At 49.8% G+C, this 27726-nt stretch overlaps 1 protein-coding gene across 3 annotated transcripts in view; it reads left to right on the forward strand.

Annotated features, from left to right (window-relative positions):
- Positions 1 to 27726, forward strand: part of JAK1 (Janus kinase 1) — a 1055078-nt gene that overhangs the window by 792765 nt on the left and 234587 nt on the right. For all 3 annotated transcript variants that reach the window (XM_069641985.1, XM_069641984.1, XM_069641986.1), the window contains one exon: positions 21870 to 21964. In XM_069641985.1, coding sequence (XP_069498086.1) covers positions 21870 to 21964 — 95 coding nt within the window. The remainder of the gene's footprint in view (positions 1 to 21869; positions 21965 to 27726) is intronic.

The raw sequence follows: 27726 nt of genomic DNA on the forward strand, positions 1-27726 counted from the left end.
TGTATTTTGAACAGGCCTATTGTCACAGGTAAACACAGCTCAGCTGGGCTCATTAACCCCAAGCATGGATCAAAGTGAATGTATAATGGGTCTGTAAATTGCTGTTTTCAAGAAAGCGGACACTTGGACTGACGTACAGTTTTGAGTGAAGTGAAGTTCAAAGTTTATGCTCAAAGAACGTCAAAGCTATATGCAACCTAGGCCTTCTTATGTAACAGAATAATTTTCACTCCAAATCTATTCTCCTTGCAATAACACTCAATATGATGTTCAGTTCATAAAAATACTAGACTTCTCATGTGATTTGTAATAACTTTGTGTATCATTTCCCTGCACAACACTAACATTTAAGTTACACGGCTGTGCATGTTAATTTTCACACAGAAAGAAACCCACAAAAAGAAATGATATCCCTCTTCTTTAATAAAAGCCTATAACATAGCATATTTTGCTGAATTTTCCTTGTCGTTTTAACATGAATTACTTGATTTTACAATGTAAAGCCATTCTGAATTTGCATTGTGTAACTGGGAACATTACTTTCCAGCAGATATTTTACACCACATGGATGGATCCCCTACCTGCCATGTATGTCTCTTGGGTCTAACTTTCAGAAAAGAGCTAGCTGTATGCGCTGGGTATGAATAATGTAGATCAAAGATCTGCATTTGGCTAAGCACTAGCCTTCCTTCTGTGGTTATATAGAAGTTCCAACATGGCCTCTAAGCATTATGAAGTTAGAAGATAGTTGATAGAGCAACACTAAGAAAGGATGTTTTACTGCTATGTTCAACAGTGGTCAGCAAGCGTAGAGGTCTGATCTAACCCCAAACCCCAACCTCACTCAGTGCAAGCTCCCATAGCAGCACATTCCTGCCAGATCACCAACTCCGTAAATACAGGTGGCCTTGCTATGCCTAAAACAAACTCATGGACCACATAGTAACTGTGCATCTCCAAAATGCAATGTTTATGGAAAACCAGAGAAAGTAAGTGTGAGGGGGATGGGGGCAGGGGGGTAGAAAGCCATGTTGTCCCTGAGAGGGTTGAGTATGTACAAGGGAAAGTTTGTCTCTGTATTTCAAGCTTTACATTTTATTTACTTTAGGACTTTTGTATAGACCACCATGGCATTGTTCCAAATCTATAATTGTACTAGCCACAGACAAATGAGTGGGCATCTGGAAATGTTAATACCTGTAGTTGGAGACAAGTAGCACAGAGTCATCAGGTCTGTACGACCTTAGATGCTTTGGACTTTGTTCAGTACATAGAGCAAGCAACCTGTTTGGAAGGACATATACTAAATTTCACTATAACTCTGGAGTTTTCCCCCCTGATTCCCTTATGTATTTCCTATTTCCCTCTCACTTTGTCAAACAGTTGTGCTACTAACTTGTCCTTTCTAGTACCTAAGGGCCAACTTTCTAATTCCGTCTCAGAGCTTTGTTTTACTTTTGGTGAGGGTAACAACTTATCGTTGCACCGGAAATGATTGTACATTTTAACAAATCACTACACGCGACCTTTGCTCTCATAGACCTTCTTGTAGTGGCTACATCAAAAGGAAAACATTTAAAAGATTAGAAATAGGCTCGAGGAAATTAGATCGAGAGGAAGATGGAGTATCATGCCTGGTCACCTAGCAACCTATGGCAAAGGCAAGCTCAGAAAAGCTATTTTTGAAATGTAATCGAACAGACATATAACCGTGGTAGTCTATTGAGATCTTCAGTCAGCTAAATAATCGATTCTGTGTGTTATTTCTTGGAGAACGTGGAGAAGCTGTTACTTGTTATCGTACTCTGTGTGTAGCGTGCTGCAAAACTCCAAATAAATGAGTGAACTCTTAAACCATTTACATGGAACAAACCATTCAAGACTTGTGGGAGAAAAATAACACTTCTTCCAACACAAGGGAAGGGATCTTTAAATGAAACCCATACCTTTTCAACTCTCCCTGTAGCCATCCAAAATCAATCAGGCTGTAAACAAGGTGGTCCATTCTCGTCTACATCCCTTGTGGACTCATGCACTTCATTCCCTTGCCTCTTAAGCAAAATGTCCCAAAAATATCTTTCCCCTGGTAATCCGGTTAACTACCATCTAATGACATGTCTACCAGTAGAGTGCAAGCTTCTGGAAAGTGGTGTTTCAACCCAGAATCGGTATCATATTGCACATAGCCAACGTAAGATAGAGAAGGCATCTGTGAGAAATTGCTCTGGGGAGGAATTGCACCATAGACTTTGATACATTAGATAACCCCCTAATTAGTAAACCTCTTCAGAATTTCATAGGGCAAAGAACCAATGACATATTGTCGTAGAAGCTGGGCACTGGCGTGTACAACTTTAATTCTGCTATTCAAGTCCCTGATCCTTGTCTTTGTGTTGTCTCACCAGGTGAATGAATCAGTTTACCAGCCAGACCTAACTTCTCTTTTAAGCAAAGTTTTATTGCGGGTAAGTGTACAAAGGATAGGCAAAACAACAAACAAAAGAGGCCTTCAACTTAATAATCAAGATGGATAATTTCTGCAGTACCTGGGTAGTGTCTTGGTAATTTGATGGAGGGAAGGGTCTCTGAGGAGGTGGGGGAAATAAAGTGATAAACCAAATGTCACTCCTAAACCATGGACTTGCTCCCTTACTCCTCTGTTGCTCGGTGGTTCCAGAACCCTTCTCTGTCTCAGCCTCTGATTTTAAGGTTTCCTGCACCCTTTTAGGTTGATCTTTCCCCAGCCATACAGTTTTGTTCCTCCCCCTCGAGGAGGGAAAGGGTAGTGTATGTTTGTCGAAGAAGGAGGCTGACACAAAGGTGGCATGGTTTGGGTTATATACTTTTATTTCTGTGTGAAAAAAGGCCCTTACTATCCCTAACTTATAAGATTGTTTTCCCTGCCTCAAAACTAATCTTAGAAGGGATTGTCAGAATGTCAGTCAACGTAAATTCCACCGTCCTGTGTCAAAACCTCCTTTTATCCATCACATTAAATAACTAAAAGTCAAACTAACACAAAGTTCATTCTTCTGGGAGAATGGCTCCCTTCTCCTTAATCTTGGGTAATGTTCAAAAGGATTGTTCTCTCAAATCAAAGTCACCAGGGGGAATGACTCCCTCCCCTTCACTTGTGGGTTTCACCCAGTCCTCGCACAACTTTGCCTCTTGGAGATTGGCTCCCTTCTCCTGGTGTGGCTCCCAATACTCTTTTATTGAACCAAAGGGAATGACTCCCTTTCCCCTGGCTTCTTTATCTTTGCTCTCAGTTCAGGACCAAGAAAATGCCGCCCTTCTCTTACTATACTTTAGGCACAGTTCAAAACAAGGCCAGGGGGAATGACTCCCTTCCCCTGGCATGTCCGGTTCAAGACCAAGAGAATGCATCCCTTCTTTTGGTATGCTTTTGGCACCGTTCAACTCAAGGCCGGGGGAATGAATCTATTCCCCTGGCGTCTCTGGTTCAAGATTCATTTCAGGGTCAAGAGAATGCCTCCCTTCTCTTGGTATGTTTTGGCACAGTTTAGCACAATGTCTGGGGGAAGGCCTCCCTTCCCCTGGCGTCTGTCAGAACTCCCAATGGGGTACCAGGAGAATGACTCTCTTCTCCTGGTATGACTTGATATATTTCTTTCTCAAGGCTTTCAACTTCACGCACACTTTGCCACTTTGACCGGTTCTCAACAATAATCCAGATCTTGTCAGGGTCCCAGACCCTTCTATTATGGTCAGTTGTTCTCCTTCCCACTGTGACCAGGAAGATTTCCTGTGATGCTTTCCGTTTCTAATTTTGGGTCCCATCCCCTCCTCTGGAGGTCAGGGTTTTTCCTTCTCCCACTATAACGAAGAAGATTTCCTCTGATGCTTTCAGTCTCAAAGTTTGGTTCTCAGACCTTTCTCTTGTGTCCCGTGGTTTTATGAACACCACTGGGATGAGGAAGCGTTCCCTGGATGTTTCCTGCATCATTGGTTCCCTTTGTGTCTCCACCGGACCTCCCGTGCAGTCCTTTACCTTCACGCTGGGTCAGGAACTGGTCCGGTTCTTCCAGGGATGGATCTTCCGCTCTGCTGCTTCCAGACACTGCTTCCTTTGGCCGGCAGGCTCCACAGAGTTCTCACAGATCTCCCACCTTTGCGGTCTCAGCTTCTCTATTGGACTCGTCGGTCTACCTGGCCAAGGTTACACCACTGCTCTTCTTTCAAGGACGGTCAGAGGAGCCTGCTCCTGCAGGGTCCCCAGTCGAATCTCGCAGCTTCTCGCCGGTGTCTGTTGCGCCGCCTGCTTCTGTCGGGCTTCGAATCTCACGGGTTCCTCACTCCTCAAAGACAAAGTTGAGTCAGTTTTCTTCATGTAGGACTGGTCCCACCTCCGCTTATCGTCATCACCTGCAGTGCATGATCGCGAGGTGCTCTTCGTAATTCTGGTGAGCCACAGGACTGCAAGACTTGTCCTTGGCCTCAAGCCCAAGGATAGTATCTCTCCAGGACTGAAATCCCTGCACTGGCTCCCAGTGGCGGCGTGGATTAAGTTCAAAACCCTCTGCATTGTTCACAAGGCCTTCTGGGGCCTGGGACCTCAATACCTTCAACTCTCTCTTCCTAAATATCTTCCCTCTCAAGCTCTTTGCTCAACCGCCTCCAACTCCCTCCGGGTCAGTCGCTTCTCCAAGCAGTGAGTTGGTGATAGATCTTTCTTTTACTGGGGCCTCCCTCTGGAACAGCCTCCCTGCCTCTCTGAAACTTGAGGAGAACCATCTCCGGTTCTGGAAGCACCTCAGGGACTATTTCTGTATCCCTACAGCCCCTACTAGCACCCTTATGTCTGCTCTTACCTATGCACTTGCCACCAGCTAGCCGCACTTTTATTTATTGTCTTTATTTTTACTGTTATCCTATGTACTGCACTGCCCACTCCCCTTTCCCTCTGCACTTTTCCCCTTCCTCCCCTCCCCTGCACTTGCACGATCTCAATGCCACCTGGCCTAGTAGGGTCGTTGTCTGTCATCCTTCTGTTTCCCCTTACTTGCCTCGTCGTGCCTTGAAACACTTGTGTATAGGTGTGTTATAAATGCCATATCATATCATTTAACCTCAGGCAGTACTTGAGGGTGTGATCTTCATACTTCTGATGCTCTTCCTCGGCCTAGTCCTTCCTACTTGGTTGGTATACTCTGTATGAAAATAGTGCATGTTTGCTCTCTAAGGAAGTTTAGAGGTGGAGTGTAGGACTAGGGAATGTGTGTGGGTGATGGGATTTACAGGGCTTCACCCCAGGTGGTCATCCTTCTGCCCAGAGGGGGAGTCCCTCCCCATGAGGTCCTCCGGTATTAAACCACCCCTATGGGGACTATTGGGTAGTAGCCGCACCTCTCTAGCCTCATGAGAAGCCCCCCACCCCCACCTTGGGCAGAAGTGACCCTCTCTTGGGTCCAATCTACTCTCCGACTAGTGTCTGGGAGGCGAAGTCTGGTGAAAGGGTGGAGGTATGCCACATGGCACTCCCCTAGACTAAGGGGCAGTTACAAAGGACTGTTAGAACTGTGTTATCAACCTTGATCTTCTTGCTTTCTTTTAAACTGTGGAACAAGGACCCTGGTGGAATCTGGAGAATGGAAATTTACCCAGAGCATAAACCAGGACTGTGAAATATTACAGGTTCAATTATGATATTGTTTTTGTTATGTTGAATTGCCATGCATTTCCTTATTACTTTGTTGAATATCCAAGTGTAAGGGCCAGCTATCCTTTATTAGGGAGTTTTCGTTAGTTACTCTAGGCAGGGAAATCCTCATTAGGGTAGGGACAGTGAGGCGTTCATTCAACCTTTTTGATTTAATAAAATGGCAAACTTGGAAAACGCTTTACATTGTCGCCCGCCTCAAATTTCTGACCCCTCACAATTCCCACCACATATGGTACTAATCTCCCTTTACTGCTTGACAAGTCCAAGACCTAGGGTTGACCCCTGAATACATCTTTGCCAGTTTATCCAGTAAGAGGTGCCATCAGTGCAACAACTTCAGTGCTTGCATCCTGTATTGTATTGAAGGGGTTGAGTGAGATGCCCTCCTGCACATTTTCACCTAGAGCCCATCGGTAATGTCCATGCCCATATATTTGGCCCATCGGTCTCTAGCAGTCATCTGGTCTATGGGTTCTGCCATCCTCAATGCCGGTATAGCCTCAAAATGAGCCCCCTAGTCCCAACAGTCAGGATTAAAAACTACTGAAATGTTATCCGGGTTCTGCCCAGGTTCTCTCCCCATCTGCAGTCCGTCAGAACCCCTTTAAGCTGCATTTATCGGAACAGTGAGATCTTCCCTATCGCTAGGCATTCTTCGAGCCTCTGCAATGTTATATCTCTGCCCTCTTCCGACATATGTCCCAATCTGCAAAGACCTGCTTCATAATCAACTTGCAGTGGTGCTACAACCATATTTCTCAACGGGGGGGCCAAGGTGCAGCTAAGGGTAGAGGGCCAAGAAGTCAAGCAGCGAGTGCCTGCACCTTCCTTCCATATAGACCAGAAAACGTTTAAAACCAGGTGCCGCAAGACTCTTCCTGGGATTACCTTCTGGGGGACCCAGAACCATTCTGCCAATGGAACCGGTGCCAAAACCACATTGTCCAGCTCCACCCATTTGCTTCCCTAATCATGGGTCAAAGTGGTCAACCAGAATACAGACCTATGCGGCCTTAAAATATAACTCAAAATCGGGAAAGCTCAACCCGGCTCTGAGCCGCATGAGGGTTGGGTATGCAATTCTGGCCCTGGCCTACGCCCACAAAAACCACAGCATAGCCTTCTGGGCCATCTTAAAGAAAGCTTGGGGGACCACCACCAGGAGCATTAGACCCAAAAAGAGAAGCCTCAGGAGCATCATTATTTTATTACAATTGCATCTTGCCATCTACGAGAGTCCCAACTTTCCCCACCGCAATAAATTCAACTGTATTTGTGCCCATAAGGGTCGGAAATTGGCCTGGTAGAGCATGGCTAAATCTTGTGGGATCCAAACACCCAGAAACCTTATTCCATCCCCTTGTACCTTGAGTGGTAGCTGCTCCCCATACTCCAGGTGCGCCTAACCCAACACTCCGACCGGAAAGACCACAGATTTCCTGAGCTTAATGTTAAACCCAGACATCTTCCAATACCTGGACACCCCCTCAAGCAGACGCGGGATGGTGACCCTGGGTGCTGTGATGTAGATTAGCGCATCATCCGCCCATAGGCTCAGTTTGTATGTGTGATTTCCAAACCGCACCCCTTGGATGTCCCTGTCTCTCCAGACCTCTGCCGCCCAGGGCTCCATAACCATGGTGTAAAGGAGGGGGTGGGGGGGGGGGAAGAGGATAGCCCTGCCTCGTGCAGCTCTTAAGGGGGAATCTCTGACTCTGACCCATTAACTGCCACCCAGGTGATGAATTTAGCGTGTCAGTCCACCCCATCCATTTCTGATACCTTCTCTGAGAGTACCTTCTTCATAAACCCCCAGCTGACCCTATTCAAGGTCTTTTCTGCGTCCAGAGAGCAATAAAGCCCCTCCCTAACCTTCTCCGATGCCATTACATGCAGGGTCTACCGATGGTTGTCCGCCTTCCTGCCTATTTTTCACAAACCCTGTATTATCAGGCTGAACCAGCCCCGGAAAGTACACCTCCAGCCTAGTCGCTACGATTCTTGCAAAAAGCTTTGCCTCCACATTTAGTTGTGAAATCGGCCTATAGGCCGAACACTGCGTGGGGTCCCTCCCTGGTTTCGGTATGGCGGCTATGAGCGCTTCTAAAAAAGTGGGCGGATTGTCGCCCACACTGCAAATTGCATTGTAATCTTTAGCCAATCGTCCCACCAATGGCGTCTAGAAATTTTTATAGAAATCTGCTTTTTAGCCATCTTCCACTGGGGCTTTCCCAACCTTAAAGCACCCGATAGACTGTGCCACTTCCTCCGCAGTGATATCCGCTTCCAATGTGGCTCTTTCAAACTTGGTCAGCCTAGAGAGAGAGAGCCCACGCAGATAGTCCCTAATTCTGGTTGTGTCGCATACCGGACCGCGGGCATTCAGGTTTTCATAGTACACTGTGAAGCAATTAGATATGTCCTCTTGCGCGGTGACTGAGGACCCATGAGATCACGCAACACACTCCACCCTGCATCACCGCAGGCTACGCACCAGCATAATACTCACTCTATCCCCTTTTTCATAATACTGTTGCTTTGTGGATCTCAATTTTTTAACCAGCTCCCCTATCCAAAGCCTCTGCAGTTCCTGCTGCTTTTCCTGTATATCATTGACTATCTCTTCCCGCTGGCCTGCCTGCTGGGTTAACTTGGACCTCATTCTTTGGATCTCTTCCCTTAGCCTGACCTCCACCAGCCCGCTCTCCCTCTTCTTCCGTGATCATGAGATGCCTTTACCTGGCTTTGGCCACTTCCCACACATATTTTTGGTGTACTTCCCCTGTGTCATTTGTGTCAAAATAGGTGCGCAATTGTTTGCCAAGATGTTCGTTAAACACCTGATCCCCGAGGAGGTTGTCATTACACCTCCAGCTTGGCCACCCTTTCCAATCGGCCTACAAGCGCCACTTCATCGTGACCATATCGTGGTCCGACCAAACGATAGCCTCGACCTTAGGCTCGGATGCAGTGTGGGCCTGTACCTGGAGCACCAGCAGCAGATCTATCGTTGTATAGGTGCCATGCAGTGGGGAGAAGAATATATACCCCCCCACCTGTGCAGACCCTGCCTACATAAATCCAACCAAAAGTAATCCTGTAAGGCGCCTGCAAAGGCTCTATTTTCAGCTGTAGAGTCCCTGCCACGGCCCCTCCTGGTAGACCGCCAATCAGCCCCATGGTCTGCAATCATGTTGAAGTTCCCACCTAGTAGCATCTGCCTTTGAACCCACTGCTCCAGCACCTCAAACACCTTTCTAGCAACCACACCTGCTTTTCATTCGGCGCATAATGCATTGCCAAAGTCAATACTCCATCTAACCTTCCCTTAATCGCCAGGAATCTGCCTCCCAGACCTTTCCTTACCTGCACCTCTGCCAGGCAGAGGTGCCATGGCAGCACTATGCCCACCCCTTGTTTTTTTTGGTCTTGTGTGAGGCCCAGAACACCTGTCCCTCCCACACCCCTACTCTTCAACCCCCGTTCCTCACCCTGCCTATAGTGGGAATCCTGGAGCAAAAGGACGGACAAGCCGGCCTTGGGGAACATGTTGCCTAACGGGGACCTCTTACGTGGGGAGTTCAGGCCTTTAGCATTAAGAGTCACCACTTTAACTTGTAATTGTGCCCTCCAGAAACCCCTCAGCACAAGCGCAGCGATCACCGTTGCTACAGCCTGAAAAAATACATGTCGTCCCCTTCCTGCGCTCTCTCCATCCACCCTGCTCCCTCCTCCATTCCCATCAAAACACATAATACTCCAAAAACCTCAACCTCCCCCATTTTTAGATGCCTAGGATAGCCTAGGCCACTAGGTCAACAAGGATCCCCCCGCCCAATACGAACAACACATGTGCCCTATTCAACCCACATTATCAGCAGCCCTAATAGCTGTCTTTAAACCATCTCGTAATGCCCAGAAACCTCATCTATTAATTCTCGACTGATATCCAGTGGTTTTCCTGGACCTTCTAGAGGCAGTGTCTTTTGAGCAGCCTCCAGTTTGGGCAAAAGCACTCTGGAATCTTTCCCGTAGCTGATGTCCCGCCTGGTCCTGAGATGCATCCTCCCTTTGCAGAATCTGAAGCAACTGGTCCGCCTCTTCCCCTTGCTTTATCTCGTACTTCTCCCTGTTGTACTCAAATGCAATTACAAAGGGGAACTGCCAGTGGTACCGTACTCCTTCCACCTGGAGTTAATCCGTCTGAGACCTGCACTTCCTTTGTTGGTCAAGGTTAAACGTGGCGAGGTTTTGGTATATTTTAATAGAGGCCCCTTCCCATTCATGGTATTGTGTTCCTGTGCCTTACGTAGGATCTCCCCTTTGTCGCTTTAATAGTGACATTTGGCCACCACTGAGCTGGGCCAGCACCTCTATGCACTCTGTCAAAGCATATTTCATGTGTGTAGGTCAGACCCATAAGCTTCTTCAACACCTGACCCAGGCAGTTTTCCAGATCCTTGGGGGACTCCTGCCGTCGCTCTCTGTTTTCGACATCGTTGAGATTGCTTCTGGCTTTGCGCTCTCCAAGTTCCTTAATTCTCCTCCAGCTTTACCTCAAGCACCTCAGCGGAAAGCTAGTTGTTTTCAAGGGCCGCTACACGGTCCTCCACTTTGACCAATCTTTCCTTCATGGCACCCATAGGCGTCTGCACCTCTGACCAGAAAGCCTTGTGTTCCACCAAGATACTTTGAATGTCCTGCTCCATGCTGCCCGGTCCTCCCTCCTCCATTTCCATACCACGCTGCACAGCTCCTTGTGTGCCACTGCGCCGCTGCCTGGGTCTCTCCTACTTCAGGCGCCCTGCCGGTCCCTGGAGGGCCAGTCACTATGTGCTGTGCACCCCACACACTGTGACCCGCACAGCCTCTCTCCCGTAGCTCAGAACCTATTAGGGTGCACGTCCGAAAGCTTCACTGCTAGAAGGGCACAGCCTTTCCTCTCCACCTCCCAAGCAGGCCTTTCCACACCTACTACTACAAGGAAGCACTGTCCAGCCAGAAGCGCCAGGCCCCTCGCCAGCCTGTCTCCCTGACAGGGCAGCACCACCGCAGCAAGGCTCTTTCCAGCCCTCTTCACCGCATGACCAGGCGCTCCACCCCCGCCTTCAAGAATCACTGCCGCAGCACGAGTCACCACACTTGTGCCTCTCAAGAAGCACACGATGCGCGGATGGGCAGCCCTCCATAGCCACACTGAGGGCTAACTCCTGCCACCAATTTGGAGACTTTGCTGCAGCTCTACTGCTACTCGGGGGTTGGCACGGCTCCCTCTACAACACCGACGGGCAATACCGATGCCGAGCGCAAGCTATACAAGCGTACCCAACCTTTGGGGGACCCGCGTGAGCTGGGCCTCCGCGCTTTCCTCTGCAGGGCCTCTGCAGCGATATGGGCAATCCCTGGGATGCCGCTGTCTCAATGACTGTTCCCCCAGCGCTCCCCACACTCCACTCAACTTCCACAGCAAACTCAATGCCGATGGCAGTTCGGCTGCTTCTCCCTATACATGCGGTCCAATGGCAGGGCTCCTCGATCAAGCTGCCATCTTTCGCTGCTCCCCCTGGTGGTCTCTGAGATCCTACTGTTTTGATGGCCTATTGTAAAATTGAGGCTTTTGATTACTCTTACGTCCCGTCCCCTTTCCTACATACTGCACAGGCGTCCCTCGCGAGGGACAGGAGACGGAACCTTTTTCACCAGAAAAATATTCTTCCTCTCTAAATTTAGAGGCGCAGTCCTGGCAGCATGCCCTGCCCTGACTCCGCCCTCTGGCGCCACACCTCAGTCCCCTTTTCCGCACCGATAGGAACGGGCCGAATTCACCAGCGCTCCTGGGTTCGGCTTCCGCCATGTAATTCCTTGCACGGATTCTTCCTCTATCTCTTCTTTTGTCTTGTCTTTTTCCAATAGACAGGCTGGCCTGAGAGTTGTTCTGGACCTTTCCACCCTCAACCTCTCCTTACTTCTCCAGCGGTTCAAGATGGTGATGCCAGCTTTTATTGCAGAGACATTATGCAAGGGAGACTGGATGTGCTCCCTGGATCTGAAGGTCGCATATCTGCACGTACCAATCTGGCAACCCCATCGGTCTTTCCTCCGGTTCAGGATCATGGGCTGCCATTTTCAGTACAAGGTCCTCCCTTTTGGCCTCAACTCGGCCCCCAGGGTCTTTACCAGACTCATGAATGCGGTGGCAGCCCTCCTCCGGGCTCAGGGCCTCCATATATACCCTTACCTAGACGACTGCCTCGTCAGGGCTTCATCTCAAGAAGCAGTTCATCACTCCTCCCATGCACCGATGAACACGCTACACGACCTGGGCTTTTCGCTCAATCTCAAGAAGCCACAACTGCAACCCACACAGCCGTTTACCTTCCTGGGCCTCATCTGGGACACGCGCTCCGAGAGGGTCTTCCCCTCGGAGGACAAGATTGCGGCCATCAAGAGAGCCACAACCCACTTCCTCAGCCGGGGCGCAACTTCGGCTTGGTGGTACTAGCATCTGCTGGGCCTTTTTGCAGCGGTACTGTTGGCCGTCCCCCACACAAGACTCATGATGAGGAGGATTCAGATACACTTTGCAGCATCGTGGAACCAGGAGAGGGGCTCTCAGGCCGAAATGATCAAGATCCCCATCTCTCTCCACCCGGACCTCACATGGTGGTCCAGGGACTGCAACCTGCGGACAGGCAAGCCCTTCCGGCCCCCTGTCCCTCAGGTGATGATTACCACAGACTCCTCCCTAGAGGGCTGGGGAGCCACCCTGGAGGACCTCTCGGTCCACGGCACGTGGACCCGTCAAGATCAAGAATACCACATCAATTGGCTGGAACTGAACGCCATCTGGTTAGCGCTCAGAGCCTTCCTCCCACGTATCAAGGGGAGAGTTGTCCTCATCCAAACAGACAACTCAACCAGTATGTACTACATCAACAAGCAAGGGGGGACCAGGTCCCCTTCCCTGTGCAAACTGGCGATCAGCATGTGGGAATGGGCCTTGGAGAATGACATCTATCTCGCGTCAGTGCACCTGCCGGGGAATCCAACCTGGAAGCGGACAGGGTCAGCAGGCTGGGAACGGACAACTACGAGTGGCAGCTGAGCGACCTCATTGCACAGGCGATCTTCCACTGTTGGGGCCTCCCCCAGGTGGATCTCTTTGCCACCAGGCGCACAACAAGAAGTGCTCCCAGTTCACCTCCTGGCAGGGGCAGGGCCTAGGCTCCCTGGGTGACGCCTTGTGGATCCACTGGAACGGCATGTCAGTATCCGCCTTCCCGCCCACTCCACTTATTCCCAGAGTGCTTTGCAAGTTCAAGGAGTCTCCCCAGCTCAACCTCATTCTGATAGCTCCGTGGTGGCCAGACAGGCCATGGTTCTCAGAGCTGCTCAGCCTCTCGGCGGTCTCTCCAATCCACCTCCCGATGGGCCCAGCACATCTTCTGACAAAGCAGGGGGGCATGGTCATCCACCTCACCTCCCAGAAGCTGGTCCTCACAGTGTGGTTCCTGAGCAGGTGACGCTCAGACACCTCAACCTATCTGAAGCCAACCTGGAAATCATACAGGGTGTTAGGAGCAAGGCTACCAGAGCCCAGTATAATGGACCAGGTTCTGCCACTGGGCTCACTCCAAGGATATCGACCCGCTGGCTTGCTCATTGGATGACGTGCTGTCATTCTCAGCTCACCTCACCAACACTGGCGTGCAGGTGGACACCTGCCGCACATACCTCTCAGCCATTGGGGCCTACAGGAACTCGGAGGAAGGGGTCTTCCCCTCCTCCAACCCAATCGTCAGCAGACATTTGGCCGGGCTCGCTAGGCTCTACCTACCCATCAGGAAGCCACACCCCATGTGAGATTTGAATCTGGCCTTGGGCACCCTCATGCACAAGCCTTTTGAGCCTATGGAGACTGCGGACATCAGGCTGGTCACCATCAAGACGGCCCTGCTAGTTGGCCTCACATCGGCGTGCAGGGTCAGCGAGATCCAGGCCCTAGTCGCCTCAGAGCCGTTCACCACCTTTCACAAGGACAGGGTAGTCCTGCGGACCCATCCGGCATTTTTACCTAAGTTGCCATCAGCCTTTTATTTAAACAAGGAGATCATCCCTCCTACATTCTTTGCGGACCCGAAGGACGAGCCTCAGAGTTCTGCACTGCCTGGATGTCAGGCGTGCCCTGAAATTCTACCTGGACAGGACCAAGGGCTTCCGCAAGTCAGATGCCCTATTCATCACCCAGGCCGGGCTATCAGGCCTCCAAAGTCTCCATCTCCCGCTGGATGGTCTCGGCCATCAAGGAAGCATACGAGGGCCAGCATAAACCCCTTCTGGCGAACATGCATGCCCATGCGGTCAGGGCCAAGGCAACGGCCATCGCTTTTCAGCGCCATGTCCCCTGGCGGGTAAATAAGCAGGGCAGCCACATGGGCCACTCCCTCAGCTTTCTGGATTCCTTGGTCTGATGACTGAAGGCAGGACAATGGACAGGATCTCTACAGCAATCTCGAGGGAGGATCTCTGGCACGGCTTTCAGCAACTTTTCCGGTCACTCTGCGGTATTGGCACCTTTTCTGCAGCACCAACAAAGTATGCGATTTACCCGTTCAATCTTCTTTGCTTCCTGCAGTCCCGCACCCTGATGAGGGGGCCTGGGTGAGTTGGATCGGATCTCTGGAGTGTTCTTGAGGGCTCAGAAAAGATTTGGAAGGATTCGGCCTTTACACGACAATGCACTCGAAATGGGCAGCAGGTCTGCTGGTATTGGGGTTCCGCAGCTCTGGAAATTTGCAGGATGTCGAGAGATGGCTCAAATCAAAGTTCGTCTTGGGACTGGTAGTTCCCACCACCACAGTGTTTCAAAGGGCCTGCAGGCATCTCAGGCGTCTCTGGTCATCTCCTTCGGTTACTTCAGCTTTCAGTGGTCGACTTGCTTTTCACTCCATGAGCCTCACCTTTTATACAGTTCCAACACACACTCCTTTGCAATCTTTCAGCAATTTACATAAAGGGGCGTTTGACTGTCCAATAAGGACAGCCAGTCCCCCAGTGGGAGATGGTTCTATTCAGGCACTCTGGCAGACAAAGGCCAGGGGGGTGGAAAACTCCTCCCCCACTTCCTGCCTGCCCAGAGACTCTGGAGCCTAGGCAGGGTCATCCAAGAATAGTAGAAGAAGGGCTAACAAAGAACAACCACGCTAGTAATGGCGAACAAAGAAGGGAGGACCCCAATTCGTACTTGGGTGCCCCCATCGTGCACTACCGAGGCTATGGACCTAGCCTGCGGTATGAAAGTGACACAATGTGGTAGAACACGTCCACTGCCACAAGCCATAACTAGGAGATTGTCGATGTGACTTAAAAGCCACAGGAGCAGAGAGAAGGGGGATACTAGGTATCCATTTGGCACTCCACATATAGTGGTGTGTGCCAATCTCTCAGAAATAACATTTTAAGGAGAGATACCAAGTATCTCTCTATCTGTAAGAACTGTAGTTACTATGGAGGTCAAAACTTTAGGAGTCTATCTAGACTCCACTCTCTCACTCAAGAAACAAGTGAATGTTACGGCCTCAACAACTGCCTACACCAATAAACTGATTAATGCTTGCAAATTATACCTGTCCCCTAACAGCTGCATTACACTAGCCAGGGCACTGGTATTGTCAAAGTTGGATTACTATAACACTCGTTTCTTAGGCTCCTCTGAACGGAACCTTAACAGACTACAGGTCTTACAGAATAACGCCCTGAGAGCAGCGTTAAATATCCCTTGGTCCAACCATATGTCAAGCTTAAGACGGGACGCCCTCTGGCTCCCTCTGCGTGACAGAATTTCGCTCTGCACCTTAGTCATCACTCATAAATGCTTATCTAACTCTGCCCCTCAATACTTGTCTGACAAATTCTCTAGAAACCAACCACCCAGACCTACTAGATCTTTCTACTCGCGTTCCCTTAATGTCCCGAGGTTCAAACAAAAAACGGCTGGAGGAGCCCGTTTCCCAATTCTGGCCGCCAAATATTGGAACTCTCTCCCTCTCGCCATCAGAGCTGAAACTTCCTTCTGGTATTTCAGAGCTAAAGGAAAGAGCTGGCTCGCCGATAATTAACACTAACTAGCCTCCGGCCTCCTCATGACCCGCCTCTGCCGAAGTGGATACACCCTTACAATTCCCACCCTGTATCATGGTATGTTCTTGCACTGTCGACCAAACTGTACCCACCAGAGACATTGCGATCCTCTTACATGTATTTAATTGCAAATCGACCGATCTGTAACGTAAGGTCATCCAGCACTTCTGTTCAATGTACTCTTTTATATGTCTGTAACTCTGTTCACAACCTCCAGCACCCAGTTACTTCAGGATTAGGTATGTGTTATAAATAATAAACTAAACTAAACTGAACTCCAGGATAAAGAAAATAATCTCAAAGGAGGACCTAAGGATCCCCAGCAACACTTCCCATAAGGAGCTGTGTGCTGCAATAGTAAAATACAGATGCCTTTAAGAGCTATGGAGAAAAATAGATTCCATAGTACAGGTAAACTACAAAGAATCACGTTCCAAAAGACAGAGCCCATAAGAATGAATGAGTGGGAAAAGGCTCCACTCTTTCAGGATTAAAGAAAAAGTCACAGAAGTCCAGCAAAGAGTGCTGGGGCTCTCACTAGGAGAGGAGATGAAGCATAAAAATGATAAATCTCCCTATCTGCGGTGGCTATGCCAACATTTCCCTAGCTTTTGTATTACTCATCTGTATGCCTCGGGTTGAGGGGGTATTAGAAAGAAACAGACATTTTACCTCAGTTGTGTAAAAGACACACTTTTCAAAATTGATGTAGAGATTATGGTTATTCAGACCCTGTAGGATGGTACAGACATGTTGTATATGTCTCAGAAAATATCGAAATGTAATTTAGGTCGACTACAACAAAATAGAGAGATTACAGAACACCTCATTATTGAACTGTTGGAAGGTCGTCTGGATGTTGTAAAGTCCAAACGGCATCACTAGGAAGTCAAACAGCCCAGATTTGGGGCAAACGGCTGTTTTACACTCATCGTCCTCCTGAATACGAACCAGGTTTTATGCGCCCACAGATCTCCCCATGCCCCCCGGAGGTCCAGCTATGGTGAATATGGTAGCAGAGCTGGGAAAGAAGAACTGAAATGAGAGTAAGGGGTTTATTTTTTTTTTATTGTGACTGCATTCAGCGATCTGTAGTCGATGCAAAGCCTGAGGTCCCTTTCTCGTTTTGGCAGAAAAAGATGGGGAAGTGGCAGGTGACTGGGAATGGCGATTTAAAAGTATGTTCTCCCATGGGGAATTCAAACCCCCTCTGAGGTCAAAGGGGCAATCATAGCTCCTATGAGATGGCAGAATTTCAGCCTAATTTATTGTTGCCGAAGACATCGGGAAGATCCTGATACTGATCAATGGTTATGACTTCATTGTAGCCAGACAATAGGGTTTGACCAGGACTCAAGAATTCCATTATGGAACCCTCACAATACTTTGCTTAGGCAGGAGAAAAATAGATACCCTTCCTCACCTATTCAATAACATGGTTGTGTTTCTGCAGCCAGGGGATGCTGAGCAAGATACACAAATGTGGTGATGATATAGGATCAAAGGAGATGTGTAGGATTTCCAGGGATAATGTGATGGTCTGTTTTACCACAGGAGCTAGGGGGGCCCATCCACTACTCTTGCTGGTTCAGGTGTACCTTTTTTAAGGGTAGTAGTCCCTCCTTTGTGGTTGTTAGGCAATGTTTGAATGCAGTACACCATGGGACCACTACGAACAACTATGACTACAGGTGTAAGCAAACCAACCTTTGGTATAAGTCTGTACTACCTAGTTTTGGTAGCAGGGCTGAGCAGCCAGGCTTATCTCAAGAGGGGAATGTGAGCAGTGATGATGTAACACAGAGGTCTACTATCACAGGTGTTCAAACAAACTCTTACACTCAAGGTTTCTTTGATAAATACTTATTAATTTATTTATCTATCTATCAGTTATAAAACATTCATTAGAAGGAGGCAATTATATAACACACACATTTACTTCAATACTATTTCAATACTTTTCAAGAGGAGTAAAAGGCAAAGATTATTAGAACATGAAATGTTACAATTATTCTTACAGTGTATATATTTTGAGTTCACCAGAAGAATCAATTCAATAGGCCAAAGTCAATGGGCTAAAGTCTTGGATGGGATAACGCGGTTCTGGTAGTTCAACGGAAAAGTCTCTGCACAAGTTCTCAGAAGTAGTTTGTAAAAAGGGGAATCATATGTTGGGTCACAAGCTGATTATGCCTGCGAGCTGCAAAAGTTTCAAGCACTTTCACCGCAAGAGAGAAGTACTCTGTCTGATTTCACAGTATCTTACAATGAAGAAAAAGAGGCAGCTGCTGAATTCTGTTCCTGGCAGTTCCTGCTGATCTCTCTGTTCCTGTGCCTCAGTCGTGTGGACAAGAGGGAGGGCGTCGGGGGGCTCCTGCACTGCACTGGGACTGGTGAAAAATCTTACAACTGGCAAACTTCAATTCCGGTGGTTGTAAGTAACGCACACAAGCTGGTTTCCCTCTCCCTGGTTATATGGTTTCTTGCAGCATTTTGAGGAAAATGCAACCAGCTCCGAGATAGTTGTGCAGGTGGCTTACTGTTGAGTTGATTGGTCCCACCAACTCAAAGGGAGAAGTCGTCCTTGCAGGGCTTCTCTGTCGAGGTGAACTTGGCGATTCGGACCTGCAGCAGGGCTTCACCGGGCAAACCAACGGTCCAGGAGTTGCAGCAGCCGTCCACTTCAAGCTCGTCTTCGGTTCTTTCGTTCCAGTGGTCGACACTGCCTTCCAAGACAAGAGACTTGCCTTTTATTCAGTTCTCTCCCATTCATTCCAGCCTAGCTGTCACTCACCCAGCAGGGTGGCTGTCCTTGCTGGACTGTCAGGCCGCCAATCACCACAGAGTGCATTTGGGTCTCCTAGGAGACTAAGCACATGGTAGCATTTGACTGCTCGTGAGTATCTAGACACAGGGGATACTAGGTAACCCCTCCAGCACTCTATAGTAATATAGGGTGTGCTGGGTCTAGTAATTTGAAAAGACTAGTAAAAAGTTAATTTCACTTTACTTTCTCTGGGAAACAGTAGTTTATCCCAGAGAAGGTATTTAAACTTTGGGAAAGCCTGGAAAGGTTTCTCTGTGTCACTGCGCTGAGGGTGCTGTGTGACACACATGAAAAGATGATGCCTATGGAGTTGTCTAAAACTCCATAACCAAAGAAAACACAAGAGTAAAACACATTCAAAATACATGAGGGAGTGGGGAAAAAAGCTCACTCTTTCCAGTTAAAACATCAAGTCCTCAAAATCCAGCAAAGTTGCTGGGGGTCTCCAAGGTGAAGGGAATTAGCACATTTATGAGAATTCTTCCTAAAAGTGGTCATAGGAGATATTCATGTAACACCTCGTTTGACCGGAATCTACTAATAATACCAGAATGCAATGTTGGCACAGGGCTACCAGGTAGGCTTGGAGACTCACCCGGTAAGAAGTGGAAACAGATTAGTGGCAGTGACTTTACCAAGAGACCCATCCTATGGCTATCTGACCAGACAAGAACAAATGTAAATTGCTTTGCAGTGCATCTATTCTCTGGTTTAGGGATGCATGTGCTACTTTCTCGCCTGCCAGTAGCATGGCAATAGCCTGAATAAAGGCATCCACGTGGTTGATAATATGGTTTCCCTCCATTCTACAACCATGGCAGGGCAAGAGAAATGGCTCCTCGATGTTTTATGGACTACCAAGATCAAGGTGACAGATCCTTGAAGGGTTGCAGACTGCCACCGGGATGTGCCCAAACAAACCAGATATTACAAATGTCTGGTAGGCGAAGTCCAGTGAAAAGGCGGAGGTGTGCCACACGGCTCTATCACACGCCGTATGGTGAGACAAAAGAGGAAGAAATGATACAAGTGAGTAATAGGGATAATACACAGCTACCCCTACTTTCTGATGCCCAACCTTCCCAATTGCCTTATCCAACCTTCAAGAGGATAGCCCGAGGTTGGAAATCTATGGGGGTATATGCTGCCTGAGTAAATCTATGGGGGATGCCTGAGTAAATAGACCAGATGACCCACCTGGTTGTTATTCTGAAGACCAGGATGAACAGAATTGTGCTGAGCGGCACCAGTACAGGAATCTTAGGGACTCTATGGAGCGCAAGGGACAGAGGGGAGTTTTTGTGAGGGTATATGTCTTGTTTCGTAACTTACCCTACAACTGCAGGGTCGAGAGTATAGCAGAATCTCGGTTGCCAATTCAAAGCATTGTTTAAATAACACACCCATGAGACAAAAGACTAGATCAAAAGCCAACAAGCACACCAGGAGGTGTGGAGAAATCCCAAGTTGTAGTGCATGAAAAGTTTGATGTGCTCACTGCCAAGAATTACATGTAGAATTGGAACAAAGCTCATCACAAGGTAAGGCCACACAATTTAGAAGCATTCACGTCCCGATACACTTCTGTGTTGGCAGGGGATGGTGTACATTCCCAGTGCTTGATTGGTTGTGTGCCTAGACTGTGGGATGATGCGATGCCCGCTGTGTCCTGTAGTTCTTTACTCACCACTGGACACCCACTCCCCATGGTAGCTGACCGCATCACAGCCCCCTTCGCCTTTATCACTGCCACGGACGCGGCGCCATGACATTCACCAACCTCTCTTGTTTTTGGGCTTTTAATAACTTAGTGCTTCCCTACCCCTGGGCTTGGCTCTTTGCAAGAGTCTGCACCTGTGTTCTGGAATTGGTGAGGGGCTAAGATGAGCTCACCTGAACTTACTCTGGTTTTAGGGGCTGGATAAAGTTTGTGTTTGGCTTGCTTGCCATCTTGGTAACTACCTCCCATTTTCCATTACTGCAGAGCAATGCCTGGGAAGTACACAGTACCCCTGCTTCCCTAGCATGTAAAACTGATGCTGGTTAATCCTTTAAAACATACATGGAATACTTGTTGCCCAGTAAAATTACAACTTTGTGATTAAAAGGTCAGCTGGTAGAGAATGGATTTGGAAGGTTGTCTGTCAAATTCATGATGCTACTATTGAATGGCAACATTGTGTCCCTTCATGGGAACCTGAGGTTCAGAGAACATTTCTCTTGGCCGTTAGAGTGAGGTATTCTCTGTCACAGGTCCTTAGCAGTTAAAATGTGGGGTTTACTAACTTGTGGGTAAGTGCGCCTCACCCACAAAGCTTTGAATAATGCCGCTCCTAGCTATCTCTCCGAGAGATTCCACAGAAGGACCTCTATCATACCTTCCATACTAGCTAATACCAACTACCTCTCCATTCCTAGATATAAACTCTATAGTTTCACTGTCAAAGCACCCCAACTATGGAACACCCTGCCACCATCACTCTGTGAAGGCCAATCTTACCAGAGTTTCAGACATAACTACATCAGCCTGCTCAAGGCTACCGATCACGAAGGCCCGTCTTACCACCTTTATCTACCTGCATCCTGTAATTTTGTAAATCAAGCTGTGTATCTCCTTGTTAATGCTGCACCCTGATACCCTTCGGTCTGTTGCGCCTTATAAATGAATAAACAAACAAAAGTAGCTTGTTTACAATGCTGAATATCGATGAGTCTGTTTTTTTTCTCAGGATTTTGGGACTGACTAGTGGGACCTTTAAGCTATTTAACCTGGGGAGAGGTCCATATAGATTGCTCCCCTGACTGCCCCCTGCCATATGATAGGGACTGAGGGAATAGATTTTTAAAACTCTTCTCAACTATCCAGTAAGTACCATGCACACCAAAGTTGTTTTGTTTATTTTTTGCCCAGTTCTTTATAAAAGCTTCTGACACTGGGAAAACGTTCAGTTTTGTAACTTCCAATTAGAATAAAATAAACAAATGACATGATATGTTAGTTTATTTATAACGCGCTTAATACTCAGAGGTTTCTAATCGCGGACCCGGGGACTGAACCTGTGTTGCTCTGTGTCATCTTGCTTCCGAGGTGAGCATGTTGCCCCTGAGCTATCCTCCCGAGATTTAATCACAAATAACTGATCCACTTAGTAACATTATAGATTTGTTTCATTACTTGTACAAACCTGTTCAATGTTTCTTTGTTTGGTTTTTCCATAGATCCAGACATTATTTCAGAGAAAACTCCACATGCTGGGGCCGATCCAACTCTTTTTGAAAAAAGGTTTTTGAAAAGGATTCGGGATTTGGGAGAGGTAGGTGTCAGTTTGATAGAATTATTCACTTGCAATGTTGCTCTTTCGGTTACATACCTCAGGGAGGATCATTTGTATACCGGAATAAACTGGATACCTAGTGAGGCAGGAATATTAGGAAATGAAATGGTGGAGTTAGCAGCAAAGACGGCTATGTCGAGAGAAATAATTGATGTTGCAATGCCTTTCAGTGGAGAAGTTAGAACTACTATTCTCCAGCATGGGGTCTGGCATGGAAATCAGTTTGTTTCGTTTCTGAACTGTCTTTCTACTAATAACTAATCACTAGTCTCTGGGTCATACTGCCCTCTAAGCCCCTCCTCTGGCAGCCATCTTCAGATTTCTACCGAACGTTCAAGTGTTGGGAGTCCTCATGCTATAGCTCTCGAGCTTTTACTGCGTTTTGCTTTTTTCCTAAGAGTTTACTCTTATTTTTCGGTCAATTCGAGCCTCAAGCTCCACCGATTCTTCTTCTGATCAACGAGGACCCGTTTCGGAATTTTTCTACGCCCCTCAAGGGTGAATTTCCGTCGAGTTTTCTTTTCTTGGAGGATTCCGGAAGATCTTTAAACCCTTCCCCGCGTGGACATGGCCCAGGACAAAGGAGACATGATGCCGGTTGGATCCAAGCTGTTTAGGATCTGCCCAGGGTGTGGATTACAGAATGTCTTCGAGGCTGAGCACTCCCGGTGCCTCTGCTGCCTTCACGACGACAAGTTGCATGTGGAAGAGGACTGCGCGTTCTATAAGAACATGTCCGTCTGGACATTAAAGGACCTTCAGACATGACTCACTAAATGGCTGGAGGGGAAGAGCCCAGCAGCAGGTGAGAAGAAGAAGTCCGAGAGGTCTTCTAAGACCTTTGAGGGCCCTCCGGCGACGGGGGCCCAACAAAAGGCAAAGCACCGCGAGTCTGCAGGCACTGGGAGCGCCGTTGGTTCAGGCTCCTCGGCTGCCAGGCAGGGCACGATGTCACCGACGCCATCATCCACGAGCCAACGCTCTGGCTCAGGGAAAAGGAAGTTGGAGAAGCCGGGTAAGCTTCAGGAGAAGCCATGGTCGATCCCAATGGAGAAAGCCAAGAGGGGGCAAGACAGTGACCCTCCCCCGAAGGTGAAGGCCCCAGACACGGCCAAGGTCGTGAAGGCCTCGATTGAAGGAGTTGTGGTGGCACTGGCAAAGCCTGTGGAGATGACTTCCGGGCCTAGAGTTTCCCTGCCACCCAAGAGGGAATCATCTTTCCTGCCTATCGAGAAGACCCCCGTGAAACCCCGGGATGAGAAAGAAGGGGGGGCACGGTAGCCATAACGGACACAGATAACCCCTCCGAAGATGAGCTGGGTCGCGTCAAAATGATCCTGGACAAGAAGTTCAAGGAAGTCAGGTCCTACGGGAGGGATACCGAAGAGGCGGACGAAGAGAGCAACGGTGGGGCCGACGAGGAGCAGCGGGCCACGGAGGAAACGGAGGTCCCCCTGTCCAAGCCGACGCTCCCGTCGCAACCGATGCCTATGCCACAGGACAACTAAAGAGCAATCTTGATGGCTATCCAGACCCTGTGTACGGAGATTAGGACAAGGTTGCTCTTAACCCCAGCGGACGATCCAACAGCACCTGTACCGTAGTGGAGCCCACCTAAAAAGCGTCGGTGAATCTGTCCTCCCCCTCTTCCAGCCTTCACCTCCATCCCCTCCACTGAGGGATGAGACGGGAACGGAGACGGCAACGACTGGGACAGACGACTACGGTGGTGACAACGGGATGGATCTCCAATCACCCCCTGCTCGGGCTTTTCCCCCTCCCACCTCCCCCCGACGAAATTGGCTCCTTTCACGCCATGATCGTTTCCTCTACCAACGACAGGAGGCCAAGAAGAAGACCATCCTCTCAGTCCCGTTACTGGACGACATCTGGGACGAAGGACTGTCACTGCCGAAGAACCTGTCCATAGCTCCTGCGAAGAGGGACCGGTACAAGAAGAAGAACCGGGTCCCAGACTCTGCCCCTATGTGTCTCAGAGCGCAGCCGTCTCCGGACTCATTGGTCTCTGCGGCGTCCAAGAAGAAATCGGCAGGGGCGACGGCATCAACTTCCACTTCCCCACCGGACGGCGAGGGGAAGAAGCTGGACGCCATGGGACGATGGGTCATCTGGTCGGCGGCGACGACCATCAAAGCGGCTAACGCCCTCGCAATCGTGGCACGCTACAACAGGGAGCTGTGGTTCAAGATCGCTCCCCTCCTGGATATCCTGCCAGACAAGAGGGCGGAAGCCCTTGAAATCTAACAGGAAGGCAAGGTGGCTTTGGACCACGCCATCACGGTGGCCACCGACATCGCCGACATCAGCTTTCGCCAGATGGGCAACAGCATTTGCCTTCGCCGGCTCGGTTGGCTCAAGGCCACCGACTTCCGTCAAGACGTACAGACCAGGTTACTGGACATGCTCTTCTACGGGAACAACCTGTTCGGCAAGGCAGTGGACGAGTCACTGCAGGCCATCAAGGCAGACACAGCGACGGCCCGTGCCTTGGGTTCTCTCCATCAACGATGGCTGTCCTTTCGAACCACAGGAGGCAAGTCTCAGGGTGCCTCCAAAGGGTTCCGTGTCGTACTGCCAGGTAGTATGCTCCTCGTCTTAGGAAGCCTACAGAGGCCGCAGCAATGCCGGAGGAGCCTACAGAGGCCGCAGCAATGCCGGAGGAAATAGTCGTCGCCAAGGAGGCCATGGTGGCAAGGCCTCGGCGAAGCAAGACTGAACCGGCCGTTACATCGGGCCCCCACCCGAGCACCCCGGTGGGAGGCCGGCAGGTGAATTTCGTCAGCATGTGGGAGTCCATCTCCACCGACCGTTGGGTGCTAGATGCACTTGCCCATGGGCACACTCTGGAATTCCAAAGAAATTGTCCCCGTCTGCCACCCGTGGCCAGGAAGGAAAACCACGTGCCCCAGCTGCTTCTGGAGGTATGAGCAATGCTAAAAAAGGGCGCGATAGAACTCGTCCCGAAGAGGCTCCGGGACTCCGGCGTATACTCGCGGTACTTCCTCATCCGAAAGAAGACCGGCGGCTGGCGGCCCATTCTAGACCTTCGCCACCTCAACAAATACATCAAGTCCCGAAAGTTCCAGATGGACACCCTTCAGCATGTGCTAGGACAGCTGGAGGAGGGCAACTTCCTGTCGTCGCTGGACTTTGAGGATGCCTACTTCCACATCCCCATACACAAAGGACATCGAAAGTTCCTACGATTCGTGGTCCAAGGGTGTCACTACCAGTTCAAGGCCCTACTCTTCGGGTTGAAGTCGGCGCCAAGGGTCTTCACCAAGTGCCTGGCACCGGTGGCGGCGCGGCTGCACCTGCAGGGGATCCACGTATACCCCTACCTGGACGATTGTCTCATCCGAGCATAGTCACGGAAACTCGCCGTCGATCACACAGCGGAGACCGTCTGCCTGCTCACGGATCTGGGATTCTCGATCAACTTCACAAAATCCCACTTGGTATCGTCGCAAGACGCCCTGTTCCTGGAAGCCAGGCTCGGCACAGTGGTGCGGTTGACTTCACCGCCGGAGGAAAGGACGAAGGCCATCCTGGGCAAGGTACAATGGCTGTTGACCATGGAAGTGGCCAAGGTGAGGTCCATCAAGTCCCTGCTCGACATGTCATCATCATCATGCATCTACCTCGTGTGTCTATGCAGGTTGTGGATGCGGCCACTGCAGGAGTTCCTCGATGCCCGTTGGATGCAAGCGGCGGGCGGCTTTGAAGATAAGATCTCCCTCAACGTGACGTTCCATCCAGTGATCCGGTGGTGGGGCGCCCGCGTGCACCTTGCGACGGGCATGGACTTCCAGACCCCTGCGCATCAGGAGACTGTGACAACGGAAGCCTCCCTGGAGAGATGGGGAGCGCATACCAGAGATCTCCACGCAAGAGGCCTGTGGCTCCCGGAGGAGAGGTCCCTGCACATCAACGTCCTGGAGCTCCGGGTCATGTTCTGGGCCCTCAGGTCTTTCCTTCCTTCCCTCAAGGGCAAGGTGGTACGGATCTACACCGACAACACCACTATGATGTTCTACATCCGGAAGCAGGGGGGCGCCAGATCCCAAGCCCTGTCCAAGGAAGCGCAGGATCTGTGGCACTGGGCCGTCGCCCAGGGGATGTTCCTGGTACCTTTTCATCTGGCAGGAGTGAAAAACACAGTCGCCGACTCACTCAGCAGGGAGCTGTGCTCTTGCCACGAGTGGGAGCTTCGGCAGGACCAAGTGGATCTCCTATTCCAACAATGGGGCAGTCCTCAGATCGACCTGTTCGCGAAGGCAGCAAACACCAAGTGCCAGAGGTTTGTCAGCAGGCTTCCCCAGCCAGGGACCATGGGCAATGCATTCTCCTTCCCCTGGGATGGCCTGTTCCTGTACGTGTTCCCGCCGTTGCTTCTGCGACTCATCAATCAACTCAGACAGTCCTGGTGCAGGATGATCCTCGTCGCACCAGCGTGGACAAGGCAGATATGGTTCCTGGACCTTCTGGACTTTTCAGCATCCCCCCCCAGTCAAAATGCCAACGGACGTGGATCTTCTCGTCAGGGAAGGAGGCGCAATCCTCTAACCCGGGATCGCTAAACCTGCAGGCCTGGCTTCTGCAGCACTAGAGTTCGGAGGCTACGATATCCCGGCAGACTGCAAGGAGGTACTTGCAATGGCCAGGGCGTCCTCGACTCTAAAGTGCTATGGACATAAGTGGAAGAGGTTTTCTGTCTGGTGCCGTGCACAGAAGATCAACCCTCTACGGATTATAGCCCCTCAAGTGCTGCTGTACTTGCTGTCGCTAGCCAAGGCAGGGTTGGTGCATGCTTCCATCAAGATCCACCTGGCGGCTATCTCCCGCTACACCAGAACTCCGGGGCAGTGGTCGCTGTGGTCTCACCGCCTGGTGAAGGAGTTCATGAAAGGACTGTTCTGCTCTTTGCCGACGGTGAAGGCCCCGGCCCCGACGTGTAAGCTCAACGTGGTACTGACCAGGCTCATGGGTCCCCCATTCGAGCCCCGACACTCGGCACAGCTGAAGTTCCTATCGTGGAAGACAGCTTTTCTTGTGGCCATCACCTCCCACGACGAGTGGGAGAGTTCCAGCGCCTCTCCTGTAAACCTTCCTACCTGACATTTCACAAGACGAGGCTAGTGCTGAGGAGGACGCACCCCTTTTTCATGACCAAGGTGTCGTCAGACTTCCATCTCAACAAGCCCTTGGTGTTGCCTGTTTTCTTCCCGTCACCTTTGTCGCCGGCTGAGAGGACTTTGCACTCGCTCTATGTGGCTAGAGCGCTGACGTTCTACGTGGACCTCACGAAGAGCCTTCGGAAGACATCACAGCTGTTTGTGAACTTTGGACCTTTGAACCAAGGGAAGGCCCTCTCGAAGGCTTCCATTTCCAGATGGCTCTCCGGCTGCATCATGTACATTCAACGGTTGGCAAATCGGCCGTCCGGAGCCCATTCAACCAGAGCGATCGCTGCTACCACGGCGTTCCTGTCTGGTGTGCCCCTGCTGGACATCTGCAGGGCTGCTACGTGAAGGTCGACTAACACCTTCAAGAGATTCTACTGCGTTGTCAGGGATTCCAGGGAGGAGTCCAGAGTCTGCCAGGCAGTGCTGTGCAACCTGTTTGCTTGAAGGTGAGCCTGGTGAGGAGGTAAGAGATGATTAATGTTGAGTTGTTGAAATGCTTAATGTTGAGCTTTGCCACCTCCCGTGGTTGTGCAT

This window comes from Ambystoma mexicanum, chromosome 1q, assembly GCF_040938575.1.
Source record: "Ambystoma mexicanum isolate Mex_15411 chromosome 1q, UKY_AmexF1_1, whole genome shotgun sequence".
NCBI lineage: Eukaryota > Metazoa > Chordata > Amphibia > Caudata > Ambystomatidae > Ambystoma > Ambystoma mexicanum.